Consider the following 19,935-nt stretch of genomic DNA (forward strand, 5'->3'; position numbering starts at 1 on the left):
TGCAAAGCCAAAACATAAGTACATAGACAAAAAGAGAAAACTGAAATTATTACTGTTAAACCAAGTCTAAAGTCGTCCCGCTTCTTCAAATATTTTCTAACATTCTCTCTGGTAACCCCCTAAATGTTTTACTTAATATATAACCAAGAAATTTAATTATTAAAGAAAGCTATTGTCTTTGAACATTCTTATTTGACATTATGGTCTATTTGTTTTTTTCTTCCAAGTAGACCATTATATATAAGGTGACATTTTATATAGCAGATATTGAATAAGTGTTCTTTTGTTTTTTTATTGATTGATAGACATAGAGAACTTATTTAATTTGCAGTAAAGTTAGGTTTTGAGTATCCAAATATTTTTTCAAACATCTTTAGTAACAAATGGGTTTGAGTTGGCTAAAAGATTCAGCTTTCTGATAAACAAGCTAGGTCTGGATATTCATACTTTGAAACAGATTTTAAAATATTGTTGTGTTTGTATTCTATTTCTATTTGTTTCCTTATACCAGTGTAAGCGTACATCTTCGTCGCCAATGAGTTTATATATCAGTGTGACATTCTATGAGTGAGTTTTTTTTTATCTTAAACCGTTCAAAAGCTACAGTTACCAAAAGAAAGATCCACGCAAAAAGCGTTCAAATGTTTTTTACAGGTATTTGACCTTAAAACGTACGGGTCGATTACCCTAACCGGACCTAGGATACGAGTCAATTGTTTTTTATCGTTTATTTGTGTTGTTAATTGCTAATTTTATTTGGCGATTTTAATTTTGACATTACATTTATTTAGTAATATAATGCATCACACATTGACTGAAAAAAGAAGAGACTACTACTAGTCTCTACTTATTTAAAAAACAGGTTTATTTTATATAAGTATAAAACAAATATATTATTAATGTTTGTGCCGTAGAAATTAAGTGATGCATGTTCTTCGCATTTAGTTCTTAATGTCTTACGTATCACAAGGTGGCGCTGGTCGTAGCTTAAAACGCGCTATTAAAATATAATATCGGTTATATGTAACCTTTGGTTGATTAGAATATGTTAGAAAAATGATCAGTGAAACAGACATATTTTTGGATGAGAGAAACTCAGTGGTTTGTTACTGCTGTGATGCTCTCTATATGTAATATATATATATTCCTTATATACTTTTTGTTATCAGAAGGTGGTAATTATGTTTTTAATAAATAACTACAGTAATATTGTGTGTAAACGTAAATTTATAAAGAAGTGTTAGTCTAGTGATTTTAATGTGCGACTCCCATTACTGGGGTTGTAGGTCCGATCCCCGGCTGTGCCCCAATAGGCTTTCTGTCTATATGAGCATTTAACTCTCTCTCGTACGGTAAGGAACTATACAAAATATAGGATATTTACAAAAAACACTATGTTGCGTCGTTGTATATTTTATAACTTTCCTATGAACTAAAAATTATATTCCATAAATTGGGGGAAGACCATTATATAGTGGAATCTCTGTAACTCGAATGTCAAAGGAAACGCATAATAATTCGAGTTAACGAGTTTTCAACTTACAAGGGCGCGATTTTTAAGTGTATTTTCCGATTTGTAGAGTCGAATTTGAATAACGATTCATCTTAAGCTTTGTAGTTTATATTTTTACATATTAATGAAGTAAACTGTATACTTAATTATAAAGCTGTATTGCTTAGAAAGTTTTATGAATGTGTTCATTCATACGTGTACAGGACAAAAGCAATAGATTAGAAGCCCCGAACTCAAACATTCAATTTGCATTTGATTGCTGGAATTCCAAGTACGACATAGTTATATTTTACTAACAACGACTTACGGAGTCTCCTTTTTGTAGGGAAATAACATTTTGTTCGAGTTACAAAGTCTAAATAATTCGAGATACCGCGGTTTAGCGGAGGATTTCGACTTAACGAGGTTCGAGTTATAGAGATGTATACTGTATTTAAATGAAGGGATTATCAACTAGTCCATTGAGTTACTTTCCTTCGATTATTAGCGGGATTTTACCGACGGGTAATTACTTATGAATTTCATTACATATTAATTCAGACTAACACCTCATAAAAGTTTCTCCAGTAACTAGTCTCTAGTCCTAACTCCAGTGATTTAGAACATAGGTTTAAATATGCTTAACCTGAATATTATACTTTTTGAGGCTGGTTATATGGTATGCTTACCAAATTTTCCTACTAAAGAATCGGTCGAAACAGGTCACTGACTTTAAACAAAAATAAATGTCTGTTGTCTAAACCTTGTGGTTGAACGGACACAATGAATCACGGATGCAGTTTTGTGCCAAATTTTTCCGGAACATAATAATTTTCATTGTTTTTAAAAATAATATCTTTATTCAGTCATAATAACAATATATGAATTAAAATTATAATACGTGATATAGGGATTTTTATCAGAATTCGGCTTTGAGTCCAAATATAGGACTGCTACACAGCCTCGACTATTCTAATCTTGGAGCGTGAGACGCTGTCAAAGAAACAACCTGTTGCCAAGTTTTAAATGGAAGGTTTTTGATGTCTGTATCCAGAAAATTGGAGAAATGTCACTAGCAGAGTGGCAAGGGACCATTTAGCGACCTTGAGCATCAAAAATAGGTCTGACAAGAAGGATGCGCACTGGATGTCCAATTTTAACGGTCCATCTGATAAATTCCCGATTGTTTCTGTTTACCATAGTTCAAGAGGATTTCTACACGTGTTTCCATCTGTTGTATATTTATTAATCATGTCCGCTCATGAATCATAACAATTCTTGGGTACCCTTGAGGTTAAGGCACACGCATATATGTGCATGTTCAAGTACGATTGTATTATTTCAATTGATAGTGTAAAATAATGTATTTATTTGAGGGAAATCTACATGTAGAATAATTGTTAACATAAAATATACGAAACAGAGAATACATCACACACATTGGTAGGCATCACACTACTATATGTGTTAATTTATACTTATATTTATAACATTATCAAGGGGTAATTAGTACTTATGAAAAACAAATATTTTGTTAACGAGTACAGAACTTTGCATATAATTTGGTATGGTTTTGTAGTATTAAAGCAGTTGGTCAGGCGTACACGTCCATGATGTCATGATTTGTGTTAATATTAAATCACTAAGTAATCAATTCGATTCTTAAAAGGCCGAAAACGCACTCGCGAGCCCTGGCATTGAGAATGTCCACGGGCGGATCATTTAACATCAGATGAGCCTCCAGCGCGTTTTCTCCCTTATCTATTAAAAAAAGTAATCTCAGAATGAAAATAAATATAAATAAAATTAACCTTAATTATGTACCACAAAGTACTATATAATATTATGTATATATTATATTTGTTGTAAGATAGCATGCACTTGATACATCATCGCTGATTCATAATTATTGATACGTACATATTACAGGAATTACATCCTATCTGTGGCATAATAAGGTTATATATACATTCTTAGGATTAGTATAAATAATTAAGAAGAAAATCCCAGCAGCTTTGGGGCACACACTCTTAAGCCCTAGTTCCTGTCAAATACTGAGAATGTCCGTAATGCTAATACGGTAGGAAAATTATCACGAGATAGAGCCAAAGTTGACGTGTCAGGCACAGAAGGCTGGTTTTAATAAGAGAATCTCTAGAATCAAACACAAAAATGGTTCCATATCATAATTGAATGGTCCAATAATCCTTTAATACCGACAATACAGAGAACTGCACTGCTGTGGAACTCAATATATTTCGCAAACAGTTCCTTGTCGGTACTATGATTATACATTTTCATAATATTAGTGCAGATACGTGAACACAGTGGAAAGTGCACCTGAGATTCATCGGATCCCATTGCAGGGGCAGCAACCCCTGTCTAGACTCACGGGAACAGCTGATCTTTGTTTTGATCAGTCGTGTGTGGCACGTCACGGGGTGTAGACGTGCTGTTACAAAATTGGGATTCAAAATATAACTCGTCAGTGTATTAAAATAGATTTTAGGATATTCCGTTTTAAATTTAAAATTTAACTGCACTTTAACTAATTATTTTTTTATGTTTAAAGTTAGATATTTCATTAATTATCAAGGTAAACTTAGCGACCCATTTTTTTTTATGGCATGAAGATAATTTCGCGTTTCCCAGGTCTTTTCATAAATTAATTATTCATTAAAGCTTTAATTAATGCATTTTTAAGCTTTTCATATTGGTATGACCTATAAAGTGGCTGAAATCAGTTGGTTGTCAATTTATTTCTAGAATTCTTCCAAGGAATTTTAAACCCATTTTCATAGTTTAACACTTATTTATTAAAAATAAAACAACACTGTGTTCCAAATTATATTTTAATAATTTAGGAAGTTGATCTCTTAAATAAATTATTGATTTTTAATATTATCAAGATAATGATAAAGTGATGTTTTGTTTGTTTGGTCGGAGTAAGTATTAATTTGATTATATGAGATTTATGTTGGTATGTTTAATATTGGGTTTAATATCAGTGGCGTATAGGGCTTAGATATGTTTAATGATCATTAGTCAATATAATATTCAAGTAGGTGATCATCCTCCTGGGCCTGGCACATGCAGTGGTACTTTTGGGTCTCGAGCAACCCGGTTTCCTCACGATGTTTTCACAATTCGAGCAAATTAAATTCCGCATATAGAAAGAAAGTCTATTCGTGTCGGGAATCGTACTTATGACCTCAGGGATGAGAGTTGCAAGCTAAAGCTTTTTATCACTTTATTTACTTAAGATGGGATCTTCTTAAACAACCCTTTAATTTTAAAGGAAACGATTTAAATTCAATTCCTTTTTATAGGGGTATAGGGGAAAAGTGAGAGCGTAGGCGAGACTGCGTCTAGACCCGACCTAGGTCAACGTACAGACGACAAAGGGTTTGAGGGTTTTCACGGATGAAATTCGTTATTCGTTACGCCGTTAGCCGCCGTTAACAAAGCGGATGTTACGATTTACGGTTATTTTTTTTTAAATTATCATATTGCATATTGTAAACACAAATTTAACGTATCGAGTCAAATATTTTTTTTATTTATTTGATTAAGAATTTGTGGAGATTAACCTCTTTCCTTCTATTATGAAACACCAAACATAGTGTTTGTAATTGAAAAAATTGAATAAAACCGTACGTTTGTAATTGAACTGGTTTGCTATATGATGAGATGTGAAAACAAAGTTTGAAATAATTGAGTACCCTCATCATCCCTTCTTCCTGTAATTTAACACTAGGGATTAAAGTCTAGACATAGTGTAAGGTCACTGAACTGGGACCCTTTTAAGTTTGTTTGATTTCTGTAAAATCACGGCCGATAATGTGTATTAAGTTTTTTTTCTTTTGTTTCAGGTGAGTGTACGAAGGTATTTAGAAATTGCGAAGATGATACAGAGAAGGAGGAGGTAATGTAAAATTGTGTAGACATTTCTGCGTTAGTATATTTCGTAATTCGTAAGTTGTATTGGGAATGGATTTATGAGCTAAATAGTACGTTTCATTGCAAATACACGTTCGGTTAAAAAGGTGACGCGTGACTTTCACTCGACCTCCTTTTACGACCGCTCTGAGTTTATGTAAGCCTGGTACTTTTATTTATTATTTATATAATTAGCGGATTAATTATTTAATTAAGTTACATTTTAACATTTGTTTATTTATTAATTTTCTTACTTTACACACTCACTCGCTCTGCGAGCCAAAAAGTGTCTTGGCCTCCGAAATGTGATACTTCCAGCGCTGCTTGTACCACCACCCCGCCAATTACGTTGGCTGAGGCACATAAAGCGCATGGGCGGGCGGTGAAGGAGGCCTGACCCGGCCTCGGACACCTGTAGGTTGGCCTAGGTGCTGCTAGATCGAATATTGATCGATTGCAATTTTAGGAAATTAAATAACCTTTTTATACATATGTAACAATTATTGAGAAAATAATAATAATATTTTTTAACGAATCCACAATATTTTCGACGCTATTTATTTTATATAATTCGACCATCCCATGATAAAACAGATAAACGAAAAATAAACATGTCTTGTAAAAAAATATTTGTTGTGTCGGTTGTCATATCTACCACAGATAATAGTTACTGTGGTTTATCGTGGTTCGTTTCCGGATATAATTATTACATTTAGTAGCAATAAATGGACTTTGTTTTGTTTCTAATATGAAAATGAGGTGTTTCGGGGAAATAATTATACCCTCACAAGGTTTTCTATCGTATCGACTATTCCACACTATCTCGCGAGATAAACTTTAAAAGAAAGAAGCAAAATCGTGCCAAGGTTCGCGCGTCAAGCGTGCGTAGACGACACGACGCCTTTGTACAAAACGCTTTAGGAACTGTTTTAGGTCTAACTAGCTACGGTAGATTTTAACCAAACGTATCTTAACCTAGTAGATTAGATTAGAGTAGTTTGGAGGTTCCAAAGGTGAAACACGTTTCGAAAACGAAGAAGAGCAGTCTATAATAGAAAAAGTAAATGTCTTCTAGTCTAACACTCTTTTCGAGATGACAAAAAAATGAGTTGAGCATGACGTAAAGACCAACCGGAGCGGTAATGCAAGTTCGGTTCTATACATCGAGAGCAAAGAACGTCTATGGCTAGAGATGGCTAGTAAATGGACTTCCTGGTCAGTTATTAGCCTTACGGTATATGTTAAAATACAAACTCTTTTATCTAAAATGTATTACAATTTAGATAAACATAAATGTTATAAAAAATACTATATATGAGATAAAATAAAAATAGCAAAACAGCGGATTAGGAGATAGGCAGTCAACAACGACTTTCTTTTAAAACTGATCAATCCACTATTGAATATATCCAGCTCCGGATAAGTACTGTTTAATCCGTAATAATCGCGAATTCGAAAGAGGTGCCTGAACTCCTAGAATTGTTTTTGCAGACGGAATTTTTAAAATTATGCTGCTTTTAGATCTTTGGAATGAGTAAGGGACGTAAATGTTAATGTCCTGTTAATGTTGACCAATCTAAAGAGTACACTTTTATTTGTCCTGTAAAATAAATAAATTTATAGTAGGCATGTTTACATGGTCGTAAATGCTGGAATCTTTCACGAACAAAACAATTCAAATTCTTCTATATCTGTAAAGGCAATCTATTGTTAGGTACAATATAAATAGTTAAGTTTAACGGTAGGCCCAGTAGCGTGTAACAAATTTAACCAGATTAGTCTATATAATTATTTTAAGCGCTTGCAGCTTTAAATAAATAGTCCGCTCGGCAACAGTGTCTCTATGTCAGTCTCAGAAGGGCTCGCCTAGCGTAAAAGTGCATTCAACGTTCTATGTACATTTTGTATGCAAATGATTTTGAATTTTATTGTGTATCAAATAAGATTTAAAATCGATTGCGTAACGAATCACCTTGATATTTTTTTAATATGGCAAGGTCGGCTGTAGTGCGATGGATTTGGAAGTGTATCTGAATGCAATAAAGTCTATTATCGGCTAAGAACGTTTTGGCACGAGGCATAAACGTTCAATTATAAACCAATAGAGTAATGACGACATCTCTTCCACTGGGATAAGAACAGATGTATCTATTATGAAATAGACAGATACAAACATTTGCAGTTCGGGTAGCAATAGGCAAGTTGTTGGTAAAGCCAAAACAATCGAGTTTGGGCTGATAATCGAATCGGGAACCTCCTGAGTACCAACTAAGCCAAAGAGCTACATCTAGTACATAACACGTACATGCGGATTTGAGAGCCTTCTAACATCTTGTTTCGATATAATTTAAAAATACTGCCCACGAGTCCTCGACTAATAAATATTATGTTAGTTAAACAATTGATTATTTTTTATTCAAATTATGTAAACTTGTAGAATTTGGTTAGTTCGAAATTTAAATTAGTAATACATAATAAAACGAATGATCAACTTCTTTGTGTTTCATATCTACCTGGTACTTTTGCGCGAAATAAGATCCTTGTTCTATGTATTTCAATCAACTCAGTCACCGGACCACCATAAAAATATAAAAAAGCAGTTGTGCAAATGTCTGTTATTGTAAATCCTTGTCACATATTGAACAAAGACATAAACAGGCCAACTTTAAATAGTTAATCCTGACGTCATTTCATTACATTATGTACAAAACAGAACAAATACAATAATAGTTTGATAACATATAACATATTGCGAAAATTCAGTGCATAATTTTATCAAGGTTAAATAAATTATTTTAACTGGAGTTGAAATGAAATATTGCGATAGGACTCGAAAGGATCTAACCCAGTTCTGGAATTTAAATTGTACGTCCAAATACAGTAAATTAAAAAAAAAACAGGTGTCATCTAGATAACATAAAGTGGTTTGAAATAATTCCGATTTCGAGACTCGAATCATTTGGGGCACTGAAAGAGATAGCTAGTAGAAGACCTAGGTGTGAAAGAGATGTGTGTATGTGTTTGTCAACATAGTGCGCAATTTTAAATTTAGATTTCTCTTCCGCGTTTTTAATTAAGTGTTGCCACGTTTGTGGAATAATAATGGTCGTTAAATAATTTTGTATATAAAACGCTATTTAAATTATTATATAATTAAAAGTTTAAGTAGTCTAAAACGTTTATAATGTACGATAAATTAATTTAAATATTTATTAGAAATAAAAAACATCGTGTATCTCAATAACCGGTAAAAACTGCATGTTTATCAGCTATAAAGTTACTGATAAGTGATAACTGATAACATTTAATAGGTCATTTTTAAACGGTCAAGCGGGAGTCGGCGTTTATATAAATCAAACAGCTGATTATATATTATTATTTATAGTTTAGCGTCCTAGTATTTGATTATTTGTTAAAGTTCATCACATCATACATAATATACAGTATGTGGTAATTGTTGTTACAAAAAATAAAAATAACCACTTCCAATTTTAGATTTTACTAGTAATTTCTTGCTTGTACTGAAAAATCTATCAGTAGATTGTAGGTATTTTTTTAATGAATCATACCTAAATACATTGCCTCTGTGGCTCAGTGGTTAAACTATATTTCTTCAGGCATTAACCTGTGCCTTAGTTTCTTAGTGCCTAAACCCTTAGTGTTGTTTTTGTTAGTTTATTTCACGGTTTACGCAAAAATAAAAAATAGGTCTAGGTCCGCTTGCAATATTTGTCACAGTTGGCACAGTCTGAAACTATGTTTGGTAACTGTATCTCCCATCCATAGCGAGCAGATGAGGCTGTTAGGTTTCAGTGGGTAGGTGTCCACGGAGCGACCCCGCACTCCCCGCGTCACTTTTCAATTTTGCCCCGGCGCGGGTATGTTAATTGTATCACAACAAAAATGCTACAACTATGTTTAAAATCATCTTTTACTGTGTCTTGCCATGTTATGGCTCCTGTTAGTTTCTTGTAGATTACTTCTAACATAATATTGAAAATGATTCACACGGTTCCGGCATGTACTGAGTTCAAAAGTTAAATAAATAATATGTGACGAACTTTCCTTATGTATCCAATTCTATTATCAGTTTCACGTTTAAAACAGCTGATTAGGAAATGCATTTCCACAATAAGATATTCTTAAAAGGGCTTTACAATTGTCTCCCCTGGTCTAATGTGAGATGTATTTAGGCTTCCTGCTGTAGTGTACAAAGTAAATTTTGTAACCGTGGTTCGCAATTCATTTTGGGTATTGGCTTTAGAATTCTAGCAGTAAATGTGTCTGATAGGCTTCAAGGTTTCCAAGACATATTTGTTTGTATCACGGGCACACCCCACAAACAAACCCTTACTTTCACACCATCACACAATACAGCCAAATTAGGTATTACTTAGTAATGTATTTAATATTTTTTAATGCTTTTATAAATGTCGTAACTTTGTGGCAATATTATGTTTTCCATCTTTTGCTATAACTTTAGTATAATTGTTTGTTATTATATATAATATATGTTCTGGATGGATACGTAATGAATAATATTGGAGAACATATAGGTGTATTTTAGTTTTGATGGTGGTGTTAGTGATAAAATGTCGACTTGCTTTATTTATAGAATTATCTAGGTTTGAAACATGAGTTCCAGCTCTGTTATCGTTCGTTATCAATATGCCTAGGTGTGTTATGTTAATTATAAAGTGTTTTGTTTTTCTTTGTTCTGAAATTTATTGACACGCACGTTAAATCGAATTTTACTAAGATAATAATTTATCAATGAAACTGGACTATTTACATTGTTTGTTTATAAGTAAGTAAGTAAGTAAGACCAATAAATTTTTTATCAATTTAAAATAATGGCAAACCCCATTTTCGGTGATTTTTATTTATATTTATGTATACAATAAATACAAACTAATTGATATTCGATTCCGAGTTCTAAAGGCCGGCAACGCACTCGCGGAACCAGACTTTGAGAATGTCCATGGGCGGCGGTATCACCTTACATCAGGTGAACGTCCTGCACGTTTGTCTACTGTTCTGTAAAACCAATTTATTAAACAATTAAGAAGGTCAAAATTGTTCAAAAAATCGTTTCATCTAATCAAATTATTTTATGAATGCAGTTTACCTTATGCAATAGAATAAATTAACATTAAATGACATTGAGTGTTCAAAGTCCGCAGTTATAAAATCGTGTTTTATAGAAAATTATTGATAAATGATAAATAACGAATGAATTACTGTGTAAATCATTATGTATATAACTATTGCATTCACGGTATATGTTTTAAAATGTAAATAAAATAAATCAGTGGCGCAACAACCTTTTTAGTTCTGGGCCTCAGATTTCTGTATCTGTTTCATGTCATTTGTTAATCTTGGCAAGTAGGTGATATGCCAATGCCTGACACACGCCGTCGACTTTGGGTCTAAGGCAAGCCGGTTTCTTCACGATGTTTTCCTTCACCGTTTGAGCGTTAAATGAGCACATAGAAAGTTCATCCGGGGATCGAACCTTCGACCACAAGCATGAGAATCGCACGCTGAGTTCACTAGGCCAAAACTAAATATGTATTAAACAATTAATCTATTGCACTGAGTTTTTTAAATGTGTACACGTTCTTAAGTATGTCAACTAGTAAATACTAGGTGCCCACGATGTAGGGACTATATATGTTTGCTACTATAGAGTCTAGGGCACTGTTTCATTTGTTTTATTTTGTACTAAAGTTCTTCTTTCTTTCCTCATACCAATAAGAATATATATGAACACTTTAATAATGTATTTTTTAAGCAAGAGCGAGATCAATTATCGTGTGTTTGTGTGACGTATTGATGCAAAGTAATTTCGTAAGGTGACCTACATTAAAAGGTCAACTTTAATTCACATTCCAATTTTAAAATTACCTTGTAATTTGCCTTTCTTAAGCCCTTATTTCCGTAGTAACGGCGGGTTCCAATAAGCTACCCATGTTGCTATACTTACGAACTTACGAGGGTTGAACTGTGCACACAAATATTAGCGCAGTAGATTCAATTGGTCTGAAAGTCGTTTAAGAAATCACTATTTGCAAGTTTAACATAACGCAATGTACAGTGTTACCTCGGTATACGTGTTTCGAGATTCTTTCACCTGTCGGTTTGCTTGTTTCCCTCGTTTTCGAAGCATTTTTGATAAGTTGCGTTTGCGATTTTTAGTACCTTCCCAAAAGAATTGAGTCCGAAGAAGATGATGTCTATTGAATTACAGCTGGAAATCATTTTCTTAATCAAAAGTACTTATTAAAACAACTGAGGTGGTATATTAGTATTGGAACGGATTAATGGCATTTTTATTTTAATGGGGCAAACTACTTTAAGATACAAATGTTTACAGCCTAAAGGAACAATTGTTTCCTATATCTGTATCTGTTTGATGTATTTTTGAACACAAAGCTCCTTTGTTCAAAGCTAGAGCGTGCCAATGTCGGGGTGTGGCTTGCAGCGCCCTTGACACACTTTCCATGCAACCCCTTTTCAGCGCTTTAAATGAATAGTTGTCTAGCTGTACGTGAATTGCAAAGCGTCTACAGCGCAGACGGGAGTTAAAAGCGACCCAGATTTAGTAAGAAAGTAAAAAATTGTGAGAGATGTGAAGATCAGTAGGTTTTTTTGTGATTTCTAATTCAACAAGAGACATTAGAAATCCCCTAATAATGCATACTAAAAAGCGAAAAAAAAATTTTTTTTTTATTATTATTAGGAAGTAAATGATTGCATTTCATTCTACATAAAAGAAAAATGTATTCCGTTAGTAATAAAATGATAGTTGTTAAAATACCTGTTAAGAATCCTTTGTTTAATGTCTGGTTTTAACCTGCATGATGTAACAGTTAAATTTCCAGCACGGTAGTCAAAACCTAGTGAACTAGGTCACTGCAACGCTGTTCTATTTATAAAAGTAGGCCGCTAGCAACAGGGCGACGGAATTGGGTCACTTTTAATCTGTGGGAAAATTATGGTTTTTAATCTATGGCTAGATTTTCTATTTCAAAGAGTAATGAGGATTGCGCTTTAGTTTGATTTGAAGTAAAAGTTATATCGAGTAAATAACCAATGTTTTCGTTTCGTTTAATAATAATAAAGCCTCTTTTTATTATCAGATCCTGAATTCAATTCCAAATGTTTATAGTAGTGTTGTTAGTATTTACTTATAGCTGAATGTAAGGCACCTGTGGATATGGACCCTCTTGAGTGAAGGCCTCCTGGTCTAACCCTTTCCAGGTGCCCCTATCTTTGCCAATAGTCTTCCACTATTTTCCTGCTATTTCTATTAAGTCTTCTATTGTGCTAATGTACACCTTCTTTTTGCCCTGTCCACTCTTCTTTTTGTTCTGCCCACTCTTCTTTTTGTTCTTTTTGTCCTCATTACCCTTGTGTTGTCTTTAATGTCGTCTGTTGTCCGGGTATCGTGTTAATCGACCAGCCCATTGCCATTTTAGTCTTTATGCTTTGGCATCGGTTGCAAATACAAATCCGTAGTTAATTATAAAAAATGATCATCATTTCTTCTTCTTTGCATACTTCATTACCGGTCGAGGTCGTGCTTGTCTTAAAAAGCCCTAACCAATACGACTTTATGCCTCCATTCCACTCTCTCAGGGTATTATTGAAGTTGAGACCCATAATTATCTTAATTTGGTCAGACCGGAGGGTAGGCTATCGACCCAGACTTCTCCTTCCATCACTTCTCCCTATTATTCCTAGCTTGAATACGAGACTATTGGATTCTCTCCTGGCAATATGGCCAAAGTACCTAAGCCGGTTGCTTAGCTACTTTAACCTACTTTAACCTACTTTGTAAATGATAGTTGACAGTCTAGTGATATTGGTTGTGGTGGAGTTGGTTGAGAATGGATTTATTTGTTCCTTTTACAGTCCATGGTATACTTGGTCAGCCGGAGTCAGGTGATGCGCAGACGAAATGTCTTTTCTACCCAAATTACAAGTGCGAACTTTTCTCTGCTACGTGTTATCTGGCCAAGTAATGAAGTAGCAATCAGTGATATAGTTGTGGTTTAAATGTTGATGAAAGTTGTGACGTTTCAGATGCACAGTAACGAGTCGGCGGTGGCGAGTGGCGCGGTGTTGTTGCACCAGTTGGGGCGGCTGATAGTGCGCTCCCGGAGCGGCAGTCCCACCACTCTCACCAGACGACACAAGCTCAGTCCCTCCACTAGCAAACAGGTAAATTACATTATTACGAATAACAGCAACTAGCGAAAGCAAGTAAAGTGTCTCTGTGCTTCTCACCGAATTCTTCAGTACTTTTTGTTGTTATATTAATAATATGTAACTTGTTATTTTCAGATAGTAACCCAGCCGAAAGCAGACACGAGCGAGCCCCTGCCGGGAATTGAGGCCCAGTTAGATGACCACGTCCACGCCCTGTGGAATGACCAGATACCGATATGCATTGACGTTAGTAATAGTTAATAGGTTAACCTCATAGCAGAGATTTATCTTTTATCAACTCCCGGTGGAGGTCTTCCCTTGGAGATACGACTTACTGTTTAAAAGAAGAGTATAATCATCTGATAAATAAATACGAATGTATTCAAATTTGCTATGGTGGGGCTTTTTTAGATTGATCTAAGTATTTGAAACTGATAAATAATAAGCCACTTTGTATCTACCGTGGGAGATGTTTAGAATTTTATATACACTGGTAGATTTTCAAAAAACATCTTAGAATTCATAAACAAGTTTCTCTCCAAATTTCAGGTCCTCTTAGCACCAGAATGCCAGGATTGCTACTCGTCCATGTGTCGGCCGGGAGACAAGCTGCGACAGCGAGGCCTGCTGCTTGAGAGATGGGCTGTAGCTATCACCAACAAGTACGTTTGTAGTATCTCTGTGAGCACTATTGATTCTCTTATCCTGAATGTGTATAAATGATGGATTAATCTACAACAGAAAACATAGTACACAACTTTATAAAGGTATTTTTTCTGTAGGTCTTTCTATTTGCCGTGCTGGCTTTTATTGTTCAGCAGTGATTCCACATGTTGGTGTGTCATTGTATAGATTTTTTGGATGGAATTTTTACTATAGAGCAAAGGGGGCATAGAGCCTGTTGCTGGCAGGACAGGGTACTTGTATCAAGAATACGTGTATAATTCTTGATCGTTGTTTGCAGAAACCCTGAGAACGCGTCAGTGATCTCTCCCCATTGGCTGCTGAGTGCAGTCCGGTCTCAGCTCCACTTCTCCCAACTCTGCGCCTGGCGAGCCACGCTGCACTCTGAGGATAGACCTGCTGAACGAAGGTATAGCAAACATATATAGATATTACTTCAACAACAGACATAAAGTTAGAGTGAGCCGTAAAGTTACAGAAATTATTTAAGAATAATTATTTTTACACTATGTGTTTGCAGGAGAAAGCTAAGCCGCGAGTCCTGCAACTTTAAGAAAATCGAAGCCAACTGTGACGAGACTGAGCTGGAAGAGCGCAAGCTGAACATCATCTACTCCATCAAGCTGCCGGGAGAGACCTCCCCCGACTTTTCCCGTCCCCCCACCGACCACACCTTCCCCCTAGCGGACATCGGCACCGACCTCTACCTCAAAGTTTCCCTAGAGAGCCTCCCGAGGCTAGACAAGATCCCTCACGTCAAATGCACCTGCAAACGGAGACCCGGCGTTGACGACGAGGAACTGGTGGGAAAGCTCAACGATCTCACTCTGGGCCCGAGGAAATATCCCTCCGACGCCATCAACTCCAACGTCGGCGTCGGCGGCAGACGCCTCTCCACGGAGTACCTTTACTCTTCCTGTGATAAACAGCTCCTCGACGATCGTATGTTGACGCCCTGCAGCGAGAGCGGAAAGCATAAGTGCAACTGTGACGACGAGTCGGACGACAAGAAGCAGGAGACGAAGACGTTGGACGAGAGGCGGCTGAAGGAGATAGCTAAATACAAACGACGTTTGCGGAAAGAGAGCAAACTCAAAAAACTCTGTGATAGCACGTCATCCGACGGCGAAGCGAAGAAGGAGACTCACACCTCGATACCGATCCTGCAGGCGGCCAGATTCGACAGGTTCAGAGCCATCGGCCGCTACAGGAATCAGACTTACCTGACATTACCCGCCAGTAGAATAGAAAGCAGATCTCCATTCGTAGAGCCGGCCGACGTTCCGCCCTTCGAGTTCAAGAGGACCAACACGATCGGGACTCAGACGGACGACATTCAGTGTCAGTGCGGAAACGCCGTCGAGATGAAGTGCCCCGGTTGCCTGGACAGAGGCATGGTCAGATCGGAAGGCAGCTACGACTTGGCCTTAATAGAGAACGGAACGAGGCGGAAGTACGAAGAGGACGAACGTTCTCTAAAAAAGCTTAAATGTGATATAAATAGTGATATAAGTAGTGATAAGTGTGATGAAGTTATAAAACGGCCGAAGCTCAGACGTTTCTTCCCAATAGTGGACCGGATAGAGAGAGTCATAAACGACAGGGTCCACAACAACGATATAGCAGAGTTGAATCTACGCGATGACGACACGGTGTTCTCGGTCAAACCGGAACCCAAGAGGCAGAAGACGTACTCCATAAACGAAGATTACGTGTGCTTCGAGAAGTGCGACTATGGATCTATTGACAAATGTGATATGGAATCTCCGAGAGACGAGGATCCCTTCAAATTCCCCGATAATCCAGAGTCTAACTCGTCCAATGGTGAAGTCGGGGGAAGCGACGATCGAAAGTATAAGCCTTTTGAAAATGTAGCAGACAATAATTTAGATGTAGAGAAAACGGGACAGAGCACACAATCGGATGCGGAGAGAAAAGGACAAGAGAATCAGATTCCGTCTCCAACGGAGATGGACAGGTTCCGCTGGCGTTTCGACTCTGCTGCATCTATGGTGTTTCACACCAAAACCGGTCTGCCCTTGACTTCTAGTCCTGCACCGCTGCGTCGGGGAAACAATTGTTTCGACTTTGACGATTCCATCAACGGAGTCTCTGGCATTAAAAGGTGAGATGTTCGTCTAGCATTCGTGTATATTATTTGTGTCTGTGATGCTGCTCTGCATCTCTTTATCAATGATACATTATGCTTTCAGCGCTCTATTCCACCCGATATCCCCCCCGTCCCCCGCCGCCGTGTCTCCCGTGTCCCCCACGCGACCGCGGCCGCCTCACCCTCGCACTCGGCGATCGGCACAGCTCGACACACCGCAAAGGAAGAAGACGCCCGCGACCAAACTCAGAATTGGGACCAGTACGGGCTTGCTGGGTAAGAGATATAGTGTACTAAATGAATATTTTATTTTACTGATTCTTCTTTTAAACGGGCTTAACGTTCTGAAACATTCTTCTCATGAGGCATTTACTATTACGTAACCAAAATATGTTTCGATTTTATGAATTGTTTCCAAAGACTGTTAAGCGAGAAGAACGGATAATAGGTGGAGTTTCAATCTTTTCTCTTCTTCCTTGCAGGTAGCTTCGAGGAGTCGGCTCTCAAGGGCCGCCTGGAGCCAGTGGCCACGGTGCATGGCTTCACAGCAGAGCTCGGGGCCTCTGGGGCCTTCTGCCCACCGCACAGGCGACTGCCAGTTACCGTGTTCTTCTATGCGCCCGGTGGCACCAACGCGCCGTATATGGTGAGTTTTTGGGATTAGTGATGTATTTCATGTTACCGGAGATACTTCACCCGGTTGGCCTCGTAGTGACCAATTGTGTTCCTGCAAGAAGGAGGTCGTGTACTTCTACACACGTAAGAAGAGAATCTTCTTTTTCGAAAAACATCTTATATGCAAATTTAAAGAAACTGGTTATTAAAGTTAAATTAAAAAAAGTGTTTTTCTTAATGTTCAAAAGCTATGTCAACAAAAGACAATACTATATAGAAAAAGTTTAACAAAAGGCTTTTATTATCATAGACTTGAATACAGATAGTACAATTATTTCATTTAACCTTATTAATACTTAGATTACAGAATTTCATTAATTGTAATAAAATTATTACTATCATTGTTATCGTTATTTTTGTTATTAATGGCTTGATGAGGCAAACATCAACTTGACAAGAAAATGATAGCGGGTGACCGAAAAATGTTACAGTATTTTTTTTCCAACGCCGATAAAAAGTTTCACTTAAAAAAATATTAATTCCTTATTTATTTATAACTAATCTTACGGCCATCCATATTATAAAAGAAAACCTTGGACGGTATAGAAAAAGATTACATTGTTAAATAAGTATACTAAACAGAAAATATAAGTCAATTTAGTACATTAATACATAAAAAAGGAAACTGAAAGTAAACTTTAAAAAATAACAACTTAATGTTTTATAAAAAAATTAAATTGTACCTAATATAATATAATTTCGTCATAGCCTCTTTGGTAAGGTGGAAAATGTCAAGATGCTTAAAAATTGTATTGTAATAATAATAATTTATTTGCAATAATATGATACAAAAATGTTTTCGTAGTCAAACTAAAGTTCGCATATTCTGCCACAAAAGGTCATGTGCAAATTCGTCTTAAAGAATTTTATAGAGAAGTTACATACATTATGAGTCATATTATAGTCCATTCAAATATTGTTTGTAGTGAAAAATATCACAATATTAAAACATATTATGACGTTATCAAATTCATATTAATTAGAATGATGTACATTTTTACAAACTCTAGGAAGATCTTTTAATGCTTTTGGTATTATTATTATTTTAAACCTTGATTGTCATACAAGGGTGATTTTCCTGTCAATTAGAAAACTTCCCCTGTTTGTGACAGAAAAATATCTGGCCGTCCACTTAGTGTTCGTACGAAATAGGTGGTCAAAGCAGTAAGGGAAAGAATTCGAAGAAATCCTGTCCGAAAGCAAAAGATTTTATCTCGGGATATAAATTCACAAACTGAATTGTGATTTATGGTCAGTTGAGAGTTGAGAGTGAGTTGAGGCTTGCAGTAAACGCCATGATATTTTGGAGTCCCTTATACAATCTGTGCGAATGGCAGTGAAGATTTTTCCCATGGAAAGAGATTCTATTGATATGCGGCCTCAACGTTTAAAGGACTGTATTGCAGCCAATGGCGATCACTTCGAATAAGCTTTTTATATTTGAAATTATTTTATATTTATGTATTAAACTAATACACTGTAAAAGTAATAAATGTTGTTTGCAATAGAATTTTATTTTTACTATGTTTCAGTATTTATGGCTAGACTAGGTATATACGACCACCGCATTATCTAACGAGACATGACCGTATGTTAGTGAATAGGCCTATATTTGTTCTTTATCTGTTTAAAATAAATATAATCTGTAATGTCCTCTATAATGTTGTATTTTATTTATGATTTATTAGATTCTCTCCAAATTCAGGGTCACATAAACCTCGGTCCAGGTGGGTACCGTGTCGCCCGTTCCGGCACCATCCAGGTGTCACTGTTCAACCCCCACGGGACCCTGGTCAAGATGTTCGTGGTCCTGTACGACTTGACCAATATGCCGCCACTCGCGCGCACCTTCCTCCGCCAGAGGACGCTGTATATGCCTGCCGGTGCTGATCCGCCTAAAACCCACGAAATGCACAAGTGGCTGAGATATTTGATACATTTGAGGTTGGTACGAGAGTCGTCTCAGTGTAAACGGCGAACACGTTCAGCTTTATGTGCCAACGAAAACAATTTCTGATATGCTAAATATTAAATGGAATTACAATATATATTTCTTAATTCTCGCGGTGTCTGATAAATTATCTATAATTTGATAAATTTTCATATTCATATAATCAAAACTGACGCATACTCCAAAGTGTTTCACCAAAGTTCAGATATGTATGTTAATTACTGAAGAGTCTTGTATTAGTTTATTTTATTTGCAGGTTCATGACGTCCAAGTCAGGAAAACTCTACCTCCACACAGACATTCGTATCCTAGTATCTCGAAAAGCCGATGTCGACACGGCCACAGCACATTCCGCCTTATTCAGACCGATTCCGACCAATCACGACAATACAGCAGCCGCGTCGGCTAATCAGAGCACAGAACGTCAAACCGACCAATCACAAAACGGGATTTCGAATCGAACTCCCAATCGCGTGTTTGGCGGTTGCAGTGACTTTGACAGCGAGATTAAGCGCGAAATAGGTTACGAGAACCAAAGTAGCGTTTCGTACGAGCTCAGAAGTTTCACGTATGCTCCAGAGAATCCCAGATATTCCCCGCGATAGTATTCGGCCGTTAGAGAGAGTGTGTGTGCCTGTATATGTACGTAAATAAAAGTGTTATCGTATGTAATAATGAAAAAATATATTTTTTGGTTTTTTATGTGCGCCTTTCATTTTTACCCGACAGAGATCTAACTTTTACACTGACTAGAGAAATATCCCATGTACTTTTAATGTACAACAATATACTGTAATCATAGATTAATTTAACATAAAAATACTTAGCCAATTTGTAATTTGCAGTTTCTACATGTTCATACTTTACAAA

General features: G+C 36.3%; 1 protein-coding gene across 2 annotated transcripts in view; it reads left to right on the forward strand.

The window, feature by feature from the left end:
- LOC123717147 (protein FAM214A) overlaps positions 1–19,767 on the forward strand; it is a 28,675-nt gene extending 8,908 nt beyond the window's left edge. Inside the window, exons 2-10 of one of the 2 annotated variants that reach the window (XM_045672994.1) lie at positions 13,520–13,657; positions 13,781–13,891; positions 14,195–14,307; positions 14,610–14,738; positions 14,850–16,454; positions 16,543–16,715; positions 16,922–17,085; positions 18,820–19,058; positions 19,322–19,767. In XM_045672994.1, the coding sequence (XP_045528950.1) occupies positions 13,520–13,657; positions 13,781–13,891; positions 14,195–14,307; positions 14,610–14,738; positions 14,850–16,454; positions 16,543–16,715; positions 16,922–17,085; positions 18,820–19,058; positions 19,322–19,670 (3,021 nt within the window). In that variant the 3' untranslated portion in view covers positions 19,671–19,767. Of the gene's footprint in view, positions 1–13,519; positions 13,658–13,780; positions 13,892–14,194; positions 14,308–14,609; positions 14,739–14,849; positions 16,455–16,542; positions 16,716–16,921; positions 17,086–18,802; positions 19,059–19,321 lie in introns of those variants that run through there. The other variant, XM_045672996.1, reaches the window with a different exon arrangement.
- The last annotated feature ends 168 nt before the right edge of the window (positions 19,768–19,935 follow it).

The sequence above is a fragment of the Pieris brassicae genome, chromosome 12 (genome assembly GCF_905147105.1).
Source record: "Pieris brassicae chromosome 12, ilPieBrab1.1, whole genome shotgun sequence".
Classification (NCBI taxonomy): Eukaryota; Metazoa; Arthropoda; class Insecta; order Lepidoptera; family Pieridae; genus Pieris; species Pieris brassicae.